At 46.1% G+C, this 12,617-nt stretch overlaps 1 protein-coding gene across 5 annotated transcripts in view; it reads right to left on the reverse strand.

The window, feature by feature from the left end:
- nrxn2b (neurexin 2b) overlaps positions 1 to 12,617 on the reverse strand; it is an 884,672-nt gene that overhangs the window by 55,816 nt on the left and 816,239 nt on the right. For all 5 annotated transcript variants that reach the window (XM_084043029.1, XM_084043031.1, XM_084043030.1 and 2 more), the window contains one exon: positions 2,910 to 3,081. In XM_084043029.1, the coding sequence (XP_083899155.1) occupies positions 2,910 to 3,081 (172 nt within the window). The remainder of the gene's footprint in view (positions 1 to 2,909; positions 3,082 to 12,617) is intronic.

Below are 12,617 nucleotides of genomic sequence, written 5' to 3' on the forward strand. Positions count from 1 at the left end.
CAAAACATACATTAACCACTTCAGCCCTGTATGTATTTCGGCCATTTGAAAATAGCCGATCTACAAGCTCACAATGAGTTGCGAAGCGATGCATTGTGAGCTTGTAGATCTGCTGTTTTCAAAAGATTTGTATCCATTTGAAAACTTGTGAAATCCATTTGAAAACATTCTGCAAATGACTACTTTCTACTTTACATTTTGATATCAATACTTTTGTACTTTTACTCAAGCAAATGATTTATTCCGGACTTTTACTTGTAACAGAGTGCTTCTACATTGATACTTTTAGTAAACCATGCCAGTGCTTTTTCCACCACTGCACTGGATTAGCTAACCGCTGACACACTCAGTCTGCTCCCTGGCTGCCTGACACACACGTACACACACACACGCACACTTTCACAAACTATATATGTACACACATACTCACGCATGAGTGCATGCACTCAGGAAAACCAAGACACACTGACATATGTGTGAAGGCAGCCACGTATCCGCACACACACACACGCACACACACACGCACACACACACATGCACACACACACACACACACACACGCGCGCGTGTGAGTGTGAACCGGCTGGCCGGTCCCAGAGGCACGCAAGCATCACTTTGAAATGTGTTGGGGTTGCTTTTAAACGTTGTCTGGCCCGTCACAGCCATGTCTCCTTGTCTGTGTTGTCTCTCCAAATCATCACCTCTATGAAAGCCCTTCTGTTCATGAAGCCGCCGATGACTCAACAGGCACTTGTCATCAATGCGGACCGAAGCGAGTGACAATTTAGACTCTTCAGGAACAGAGAGGGAAAATTGCAGCGGTGCGGGGGTGTATAGACAGGGATAAAAATGTGAGGATAGAAAATATGTGACATTGCAGCGCAACTTTCTGTCTTGTGTGTAGGCGAGCAACAGGTAATTGAACATATCTATTTATTCGATTATGAAGAATAATAGATTTTAATGAAATTATACATTTTCCAAAATACTGAAAATAGCAGATCTACAAGCCGGCGATGTGATGTTGTGAGCTGGTAGCTTGATGCTATTGTTTTTATGACAGTGTATACGACAATGTATAAAATAAGGCTTAAGTGGTTAATACGAATAAGAAATCATTTTGTTGATTCATTTGTTGATATAAAATATGTATATATAAAGACACAGTTCTTGATTATTCGATTAATCTAAGAAGTTATCAATAGAATAATTGCTAAGGAGATAACATTCGATAATTTCAGGCCTACTTGTCACGTCACTGTCTGTCTCACTTGCCTTCATTTCTATTCCTTCCCCATCTCGTCTTATAGACATCCTCCCCGTTCCACGTCCTTTGGGGAAGTCTCATTTTTCCGTCACGCGGTGTACGAGGCACGGAGATCCCTCATGTGTCTCGCAATACACACACAAGCTGAGTCGCGAGTGTGGGGAACCATGGCGATGTCCCTGTGAGACTGCCTGATGTGGGTCAAAACAGATCCGGTGGGGGTAAAAAAAAGACAGTCGTGCACCAAACTGCACTTCTTGGTGTTACGTGAGGGAACCCGAACCAATCAAATTCGCCATTAGTGATGGCCTCGCTTGAGGCCCCCGCCGGGATCGTCACCCTACACTCCAAATTAAGCACCCTAGTCATTACAGTATATGTAGCGAGGGACGAGATGTCACGCAGATGTTGCATAACCCCAGTGGTGGAAAAAGTACTCAAATGTTTTACTTAAGTAAAAGTATTAATACTGCAATGTAGAAGTACTCTGTTACAAGTAAAAGTCCGGAATGAAAATTTGACTAGAGTACAGCCTCAAGTAATAAGAGCCAGCCTCACAACGCGTCGCATCGCGACGCGTTGTGAGCTTGTAGATCTGCTATTTTCAAATAGCCTATGTATAAATCACCCTACACTCCAAATGAAGCACCCTAGTCATTACAGTATGCAGCGAGGGACGAGATGTCACGCAGATGTTGCATAACCCGGCAGCGAGGCTGCCATGAGTGTATCTCTGTGTCTCACGAAAAAAAACTTGTGCCAAGTACATTGTCCGATTTATCTTCTTTTTTCTGGGTCACATGAACGTCAGTCGGTGTTGCTGACACCAGTCAGTGCACACCGCCTCGGAAAGGCCTCCATCTCCATCACAATAAAAATCAAGAAAGAACTGTCGTCTGAGGGCTTGTTATTTTCGCCTCGCCATTGTTGGTATAATGTCACTCGCAAGTGAAATGAATTGGGTAGACGGTAGATGGTGTCACATGTTGACACTACTCTTCCCCATCGCTTCTCTTCTCAGAACAACTGCAATACAAGGATGACAATGCGGAATCGTGCCCTTTGAAAAAGCACAATGTGGAATCCAGCCCTTTGAAAAAGCTAATATTTCCACGCCTTTCTCATGTGATGAGTTTTCATTCGTCAACAATACCACAGGCAATTTATCCTGTTGACGTTTAGCCTTTGGCGCTCATTGACATGAGCAGAAAATGTCTTCCTTTCAATAACCATGTCGGGTGAAAAAAAAAACACTGTGAACAAGAGAGACACAGTGGAGAGAGACGTTAAGAGAGGGTTTCAAAAATAACCCCACAATTCATGTCGAAATGGAATACCATGATTATGCCTAATCAACAGCAGAGGAAGCGGCCCTCTGCTGGCGCTGACTCATAGGAGGGTGTCTGCTCTCCTTTCTAGCGTCTGTTTGAGAAATGGTGTGAGGTTCTATGAGTAAGCATAATGTACCTCCTGAATTTAGGGGAAATGAATTCTCTCTCAGTGTCTCTCCACTTATATGTCTTTGGTTCACATTGAGGGTTTGACCCTCCCTGTGATCACTGAAGACCATAACAGTCACTGCCCCGCCCCTCCCGCCCCCCCCCTCATCTCAGTGCCACTGTGTCGGACCCCGTGCTCCTACCTGAGGGGAAACGTTCGATGACGGGCTGGCTGTCCACCTGTAGCGTGGCGTTGCCGCCGCTGCGCGTGAAGCGCACCACGTGGTATTTGCCGTCGCTCACCATCACCGCGCTCTCCTCGATGGCGATGTCGTCCGTTCCCACGTTGAAGATCACGCCGATCTTTCCCCGTTCCTGCGGAAGGGAGGGGAAGAAATGCCAGTGTTAAAATGATGCGGTTACCTTTGTATATATATATATATATATATATATATATATATATACTAATGAAGGCTCTATTACATTTCGTGTAGCACAGTGGTTGTCAAACCTTTTAATTGCAAGGACCCCCATAACTCTGAGAGTTACACTCAGAGTTACACACCCGTAAGGGGCCATTTGGAACCCCCTCAAGTGTTTCCAGTGAGCCAACATGCACAATGTCAGCACCCTGCCTCTGTTTGACATGGGGCGGCCATAGCTGAATGGTTAGTGAGCCCGCCTAGGGAGCCAGAGGCCCTGGTTGCCCCAGGTTCGATTCCAGGCCGGGTCAGCATATGTGTCGATGAAATGAAATTTGTCCCTGAGCAAGACTCTTAACCCCTAATTGCTCACAGGTTCTCATTGGAAACAAGACCGCAAGGACTTTCATGAACGACCTGTTAAAAGGAATTATCCTTATCCTGACCAGAATGGAACAGAGCCTTCATTTGTATCATTGGTAACACCTGTGAAGGAAGTAAAAAGAGGCCCAATTTATTTCCAATATGGCTGCTGTGCATAGAGCCTATTACATTTCAATTGCATTCGAACCAATGAGAGGATGCGTGATGCCTGATTACCATAATCCAATCGCAATCCACTTTGAAATTGAACGATAACATTTACCTCCCAGATCATCTAGACATTTCTTTTCGGATGCCAGGACAATCATCAAAGCGACTCTTCGCCGTACATCAGCATTAGTCAAGAACTACACTGAGGACTAAGGCGCCTTTAGTATTCATCAACCTTGTGATCCCTCTCCTTCTCTCCTATCTATTAGCGCTGACAGCCACCCACTGCTTCTAGTTTATTACAGTCAGTCGCCAAACCCCCCCCCCCCCCCCCCCCCACACACACACACACGCTCTCCCTCCCTCCCTCTGTGGTTTCTGTCCTCGGTCCCAGCAAAGGTCAAAGTCATTTCGCCACGTTACAGTCTGCCTGCCAAACGATGGAGGGATGTGATGGGGGGGTGGGGGGGAGAGAGAGAGAAGATAGAGAGAGCAAAACTGAGGGCATAGGAGAGGCAGTCTGAAAGACAGACGGACTGAGCAGATACTAGACAAAACCATTAAAGATGCAGTCTCTCTCTCTCTCTCTCTCTCACGGGCGCAATCCTCTCGCCGAGTTATTCAGGGACTTACACAGTAATACCCCGTGGCGGTGGCTGCCATTCAACATGCCCCTCCCCGCTGAGACAGCTGGCCAAAACACTTCCTGGTGGACACAGGGGATCAGGGCCTATTGGCCGCGGACGGGTACTGCTATCTGCCCTGCAGCAGCTTGTGCGCTTCCAAAAAACAACTTCATTGATTCAATTATCTCATTAAATATGTGCATTTTATCCAGCTATACCTTCCATATGGCAAGGTACTGGGAGGTTAAACCGTGCGGCTTTGGCTCCCAGCGTTTTTCCATTATTCACGGCTGATTAACTATTTAAAAAGATAGGGGCGAAATAAAACACCCGAATGTTAATTGAACTTCGAGTATCAAGTTTAACTGAGTAAATAAGCGCAGAGGTTGTACAGTAGCTTAATGAGCGGTATAATCGCAGCCAAATTTATGTGCATTCTAACCACCCCCCGACGCAGTAAAAAAAAAGTAGTAATGGTATTCAAGCCAAGACCAGGGCATTGCCATGCACTGGCGACAAGAGCGATTAGGGTATTAATTGAGCGTGCTGAAACTGCTTTAAGTGGAAATGTTCGGTAGGCGTGATTGGTGCCTGAGGGGGATCAACAGAGGATCAGGGACAGAGTGACTGTCAAAATAATCAATTGGCATGAAAAAAGGGGCAAAAGGGGAGGCAAATATACATTTCCCATCTCTTTTGTACATACACTGTATAGTGTTTTGTATTTGTTGATGACATGTATTATTGTGTTAATTTTGTATGCAATTTTTATGAATTGTCTCCAGGACTTTTTTGTGTTATCCTTTTAGCTTTGATGTCTTACTGTACCACATGCTGTTTACATTTTCTGACCGATAAAGTATTCAATCAATCAATAAAGAAATATGTTTCATGACGGCAAAAACACGGTGCAATACGGGCGTTTGCAAAGTCCTTCTGGTATTATGTGTAAAGGAGCTTGAGCTTAGCTAGGCATTGTGATAGCATGTCACAATAGGCCTAGACGTTACCTACGAGAATTAAGGTAATGTAACGGCACTTTAGCTTCAAGTACATTGCTGACCTTAAAAATAACATTTTCAAAATCAAACATATATTTACATTTAGTTTTTTCTACCAACTCTGCTATAAGCTACTGTACTGTTTTTGTTCTTTGTAAATCTTAGGAAAATATTTTGTTAATAAAAAAGAAGTTAACCACTTAATCCCTTCAGACTAAGTTGACCGGGAGACCCCAGGGCAGGTATGCGAGTATTTGCTTCTACATCAAATTGCTTTGCCGAAAATAGCTGATCTACAAATTCACAACACATCGCAACACAATGCGTTGTGAGCTTGCAGATCAGCTATTTTCACCAAATGTACACCCCAGAGTAGGGATGCAGGGGTTTGTGTGGTTAAAGGAGAAGAACATAAAAGAAAACCCTTTCACTTATTTATGAACAGGCGGTTCGATGGTCTCCTCAGTGGATGATCTCATTCTAGCAAGGGAAGGGAAGTACAGTACGGTTTCAAATGCCAGGCGGGGGCCTCTCTCCTCATCATGTTACTCACTGACCCTGACGGTCTACCTGCCCGTTCTCTCCCTCATGCATTTCACCAATCCATTATCGATCCCACAAGCACACACATGAAGGTGGATCAGGAAAGTGAACACCGCACAGCGCCCGTGAATATCAGGGCTTTTGGCCTATCGACGCACGCTGCAGTTGATACCTGTATCTATTGTAGAAGTAGGGGAGCCAAATGGTTCCGAGGAACCTAATGATCCTTGTCAGAAGCAGCAGAGAACCAGAATGGGCTCCATTACAGCTCACCAAACAAGATGCTCAGAATACTCATAATACCTCTGCCGAGAGAATTAATTCAATTTGCCAGGATGAATCCATCCTATTACGGCTGAAGGGCTGAAGAGGACAGTGAGAGAGGCGGAAGAGAGGGAGAGAGAGAGAGAGAGAGAAAGAGAGAGAGAGAGCAAGAGAGAGGGGGAGAGAGAGAGCATTTGAGTGATATTTACAGAAAGATTAGCATTTGTGTTCCGCAACATTAGGACTCTTCCCCGTGCAGAGGGAACGTATCGAGCCCATTATGGCAGGAAGCTGCTGGGAGCCACTGGCTTTTCTCTCTCTCTCTCTCTCACTCTCTTACTCACCCTCTCTCTCTCTTTTTAAAGATGATTCCGGCATTGCGGTAATGACATTTTAATGGCCGCTTCCCTTAAGCGAAAAAAAAGGGAAAATATCTCTGTAAGGGGAAAGAAAATATATGTACAGTATATATATATAGGCCTAATCCTCGAGTGACTGGAGGCAGTGAAGTCGGCAAACGCTGAAATGAAGGGAGTGGTGGGTAGGTAACTGACAATAAGCCCTAACTGCTCTTTAAACACAGCGGCTCCTAAATGACTGCTAAGCGGCCTTTAATCTGCTTTCGGTGTCGTCTAATGTCGGGAATAATGTTGTTTCTGCTGCTTTATGGATGGGGGAATGTGTCGGTCAATCAGCGGCCTCAGCAGGGGGTCCACTCCCAACTTTGTTTGTGTGTGTGTGTGTGTGTGTGTGTGTGTGTGTGTGTGTGTTGGGGGGGGTGCAATTTAAATTAATGTTTGAATAACATCTTGAATGCCCAGGGACACGTCAACACTCCATCCACATAATACATGCCAGGCTAGAACTCCATAACGATAACATAACGGCTCGCACGGCTCAGGGCACACTACCGAGCTTTGACACATTCTGTCTCTGTCGCGCCCAGGCTCTCAGGATGCCATGTACATACGACTGTACTGGGTGCTAGCCGAGCAGATTGCACTGTAAGCTGGGGAAAGATGCTAAAGATCTGACTCGGATTTCAACAACCCATTAAACACAAAGTTTGACGTCTCTGCCAAAATGTTCAAGATGGCAGCTACAACAAAGATGTTGACTGTTGGGTGATTTAATTAGTGTCTCATAAGGATAGGGGTGGAAAAAAACACTTGAAAGCCCTTAGAAATGCTCGTGCACGGAGAGCGTTCCCGTCTGTAAATTATTTTCAACCTGACCTTGCAGCACGTGAGAGCACGGTGAGGTAATCACATGCTGGCGAGTCCGGAATGTGAATGAGGTACACCAGACCGTGGATGCTGTGCGCATAACTAGTTCTCGTGTTTGCGCGTGTGTGCGTGTGCATGTGTGTGAGTGTGTGTGTGTGTGTTGGTGGTTATCAGTCAGAGAGAGGTGTTCAGAGAGAGGCTGTGAGAGGCTGATCACACCAAACAGGAGATAGAGGGAAGGAACAGAGAAAGAGAGGGAGAGGAGAGACAGGAGCAAAAAGGGCAGAGAGAAACAGCGCTTGATGAAAAAGAAAACGGAGCGAACCTTGATGATCCTCCAGAGCCTCAAGGTGCTTGGAGATCAAAGCTCCTTTTGAAGATGTCAGTATCTATCTCTCTCTCTCTCTCTCCGCCGTTCTGCGAGCACGTTATAGTCAATTAAGTAAGGTGCGGGCGAAAAGAAGACTAAGGGAGAATGGCAACGCATTTTTCAAGGATTTGTTTCCCGGTTTCTTCTCCTAAGGGGCTCGCAGTTCAGGAGACAGCTTAAGCTTTGTCTAAAAACCCAACATCAACACCACCTTCCGATCCACCTCGGCACGTCTTGTCTTATTTCTTTTTTGTCTGGATCGGCTGTCATATTCTGAACATCTCTCTACATTGCTTTCCATACAGCAGATTTTTCCCTCATTATAGAACACTCAACGTCAGGAATAATGTTATGTTTCTCCACGCTTTTATGCAGGTTGTGGATTGCTCCTTGAGCCAGTCAATCAGCGGCTTTGGTAGGAGGTCTGCTGGCAACTTTGTGTGTGTGTGTGTGTGTGTGTGTGTGTGTGTGTGTGTGTGTGTGTGTGTGTGTGTGTGTGTGTATGCATTATGTGAGGGGGGATGCAGCTCCATCTAGGATGCCTTTTCAATTAATGTTTGATTAACATCTAAAGCGCCCGGGGACACGGCAAAATTCTATCCAGTTAATGTGTACCAGGCGAAAACTCCATAGCGGTAACATAACGTAATGTTTTCTACTGACATTACGCACGTCTCGAGGCAATAGCTGAACAGATTGTGCATGTTATAGTCAATTAAGAAAGGTGTGGGCAAAAAAAAATTACCAAGGGAGAATGGCATGGCATTATTCAAGGATATATTTAGGAGATTAGGAGACCGCTTAACCGTGACCATCAACTCCTAGCCTGGGATCCAGACTGATTGCTCACTTCGCTTCACAGTCTGGAAAGCCTCCTATATCCGTGCACAAACGGAAGAAAACGGCCCACGGCTTCTGATTGGTCTGTGTATAAAGCTCGAGTCACTTCCTGACTTGCCTACCCCCCCCCCCCCCCCCCCCCCCCCCCCCATATGTGCACACACACGCACACGCAGACGCATGTGCACAAAACCCTCCTAATTCTTCTCATCACTATTCTCATCCAATCCTCTATGATCTCGGGAAAATGTGAGCCATGGAACTATAATGTACATCTGATGTCACGCCGCCAAATGTTCGTTGCTTGTACCGTAGGCAGAGTGATGTGCAAAGCCAAAATCAAAACGATTCCGTAAAAATGTGAGTGGGAGGACATCGATAAAAGAGCCGACCCGATCCATATGGTTAATGAACGGAGGAATCTGCCTGGATAAGGCAAACACGCACCCAAAAAGAAGATGGGACCCCAGGGATGACTCAGCGGGATATTGACACAAACGTATGCAGCCATTTAAAACTTGGTCAAGGTGGGGTTGCATTTTGTGCGGCATCGTGCCTCAAACCCGCCTAATGGAACGGGCACAGCACCATTCATCACCACCAGCTCACATTTTGCCTTGATTAAGATCCATCACGGCTACAGCGTGGAGCCCATACTGTATGTGATCAAGCCTGGGTAACTGCCGTGAGTTGCAGACGATGTAGGTATTTGCTGTACGAGCCGATACATCAGCCCAGCAGAGCAATGGCAGCGAGGGGCAAAGCAGAGACTGATTAATAGGAATGGAGAATGGACTGGACTACCAGGGAGAACCCATGAATCCTTGCCTGCTTTATATGGATGCCCTGCACGTGCACGCAGACACACACACACACACACACACACACACACACACACACACACACACACACACTAGGGGTGTGCCGATATATCGTCCCGCGATATATCGCGATACGTTTTCGCGACGATATGTATCGTTTTGTGGGAAAAAAATATCGTTTTTGAAAAAAAAAATTTTTTTTTTTTTTTTTTTTTTTTTTTTTAACAATCATAATAATTAGGAATGCAAACGTCCCCGAAGTGAAAAGAGTGACAACATGTTTTTTTTTCGGGTCAGGTGTCATACTATTTGGATTCAAAACGGCTATTGTAGCTGAAAAGCTACAAGTTTGCATGTCTGAATAATGCAAAAACAGAATTATTTGTTTGCATTTTCTTTTTTTCTCCTCCATATATTTTCATAATAAAAAAAGTGCGTATCGTATCGTATCGAAATCGTATCGAAGTTGTGAGCCAAATATCGTATCGTATCGTTTGGTGAAATTAGTGTATCGGCACACCCCTAACACACACTTATAAAGCCTATTATAAAATATGCAGTCTAGGAATATCAATACTTTATACAAACTAACAATACAACAATGGAGCGCACTGTACACTCTAGGTTCCTTAACTAATGATATTATGCGTGATTATATCTTTCCGCACGGTACTTGCAGTGTAGGTGAATGCTTTCCTTGGATCATATGACACGGGTGTTGTGACTCTTATGTTTGAGCTTGGTACCGTAGGGTATCCCCCGCATGTCCCCCACCCCCGGAGTGATTAGAGGTGTGTGTGACTAATCAGCTCATTGGTATAAAAACATTGATATCGGCTTGAGGAGGACCCAGCAAGGCGTGTGAGCCTTGAAGGAGAGCGTGGCTGCATGGCCACGGCTAATCTCCCACCCGGAAAAAAAAAAAAGCTGCAGTGTTATGTAAGACTCGACAGGCTTGTTGCGTAACATGTAGGCCATCGGCTGCCTGGGCTGCTGCACGGGACAAATCTCCCCGCAATCCCGTTTCACTTTGCATGCTCTCTCCCCGTCACTAGCGGCGCAAGAGGGGGTACGGCGGCGATAATTTACACTCACATTACCGCGTTATCCGACCTTCACGCACATGACTGTATATTTGACGACCGCCTCTTCCCATGCCGCGCGCCCCTTGCCTCTAAATGATACAGAGGGGATTGGTGATAAAGGGGATACTGTAGCTGTATGTCAGAGCTGTTTAAGCTGGTGGGTGCAGCAGCATACAATACGTGTATACTGTATATAGTACATTTCGTGCACAAACACATGTGCTTGCGCGTGTGTGTGCATACGTATGTGTGCATGTACGTACAGTACGCACACACATTTATATGAATACAGTAGTATGTGTGTGTGTGTGTGTGTGTGTGTGTGTGTGTGTGTGTGTGTGTGTGTGTGTGTGTGTGTGTGTGTGTATATATACAGTATATATCTATATATCCTTTCTTTATGTGCCTTCTCTCTCTCTCTCTCGCACCCTGTACTTGTGCACAGCCAACTCATTTGTATGTGTTTGCCGTAAAGCTCGGCAGTCACCTTGAGAAAGTTGCCCCATCTCCTCATCTTAATAGCACTTTATCTCTCCCTCTCCCCCTTTCTTCTCTTCCCCCCCTGTGCCCGCGTTGTATATCTCTCGCAGCCATTGAATTCACAGCTTTATATATCTGCTGCTCCTGGTGCGGACAAATAAACAGCGAGGTGAGACTCTCCACAAAGACTCAAGCTCTCATAGAAAATCCCCTGTGTTATAGACAGAGATACGGTGTGTATGTGTAGGAGAGAGAGAGTTTTGTGTGTGTGTGTGTGTGTGTGTGTGTGTGTGTGTGTGTGTGTGTGTGTGTGTGTGTGTGTGTGTGTGTGTGTGTGTGTGTGTGCGTGCGCGCGCGCTACCCAAGCATGACTCACCCTGGGCCAATGGGAGTGACAATGTGTTGACTGGGCTCACACTTTTGTCCTGCATATACAAATTAGGCAGCCGGGTTAAAAAAAAAGAAAAGTAAAAGGAGGATGGCAGCAATATTTATGCTAATGCATAAAGAGAGAGCGATCCGTCAAGGTAAACAACATCTTCCATTATCCTGATTATGCCGTCAACTATAGCAGCCAGATTTTTCTCACTCACTCAATGTCAGTCCATGGCCTCTGCAAACAACATCGATCTCCAAGGCACGCGTGCGTGCGCGTGCACACACACACACACACACACACACAATAAATGCATAAGCTTGCGCGTGCGTGTATGTGTGCGTGCGCGTGTGTAAACGCACAGACACACGCGCGCGCGTGCACGCATCCACCGGGCCGATGATCACTGCGGCAGTGGTGTTGATCTGTGTGCCAGCGTGCCCCCATGTCTGATGGATAGCGTCCTTCAACATGCTGAACCGTCAGCCTTGCAGGTTAGAACACCACCCGACCCCGCTCGCGCTCTCCTCCTCGTAGACGCAGCGGCGTGCCGCGTGGGAATGGACGCACCGTACCGGTGCCTGGAGGCTCAGCCAGGTGGTGCACAGACCATATGCTCCTAGTGAGCGCAAGAACCCGGGTTTGAATCTGACCCGTGGATTCATTTGTCTCCACATGTCTCTCCTCTCTCTCTCTCTCTCTGCATGCCCTTGGTTTCCCATGGCTCTCTCTCTACGGGTCTGACCTACAGTCCAGTTAAATACAAATGTGCAGTACAACTTGCAGTGCAACAATGTGCTATCTGAAATAGTAAGCGCTACAGTCATGGTGGCCGATTCTGGTACTGCAGCATACCACAGCTGGGGCAAGATACATGAACGAAAAAACGGTTTCGACCAATGGGCTCGATTGACGAGCTTGCGTATGAGCTTGTTCACAGGGTTGCGCACAGGGGTGACACTACTGCACATGCGAGTCGACGCGAAGCGACGCGGATGAGCCCTGTGACGTCACCGTCAGCAAACACGGAAGAAGGGGGAAAAAGAGGTAAAAAAGGAGTATGCTCTGGGTGAGTAACTCCATAGAAGTAAATGGCTGGGGATTTCTGGTTACCACTCTAGTTCTTTTTATACCGCTATGGCAAATATGAAGGCACACATCGCCATGCTAGCAAGTATGAGTGAGGTGCACTCAAGGGCTCTGATATTTCCCAGTTACCAAGAGCTGATGCAGGCATACACACATTTGTGCAGTGGTGGAAAAAGTACTCAAATGTTTTACTTAAGTAAAAGTATCAATACTGCAATGTAGAAGTACTCCGTT

This window comes from Gymnoscopelus microlampas (assembly GCF_963454915.1).
Source record: "Gymnoscopelus microlampas genome assembly, chromosome: 19".
NCBI classification, from domain to species: domain Eukaryota; kingdom Metazoa; phylum Chordata; class Actinopteri; order Myctophiformes; family Myctophidae; genus Gymnoscopelus; species Gymnoscopelus microlampas.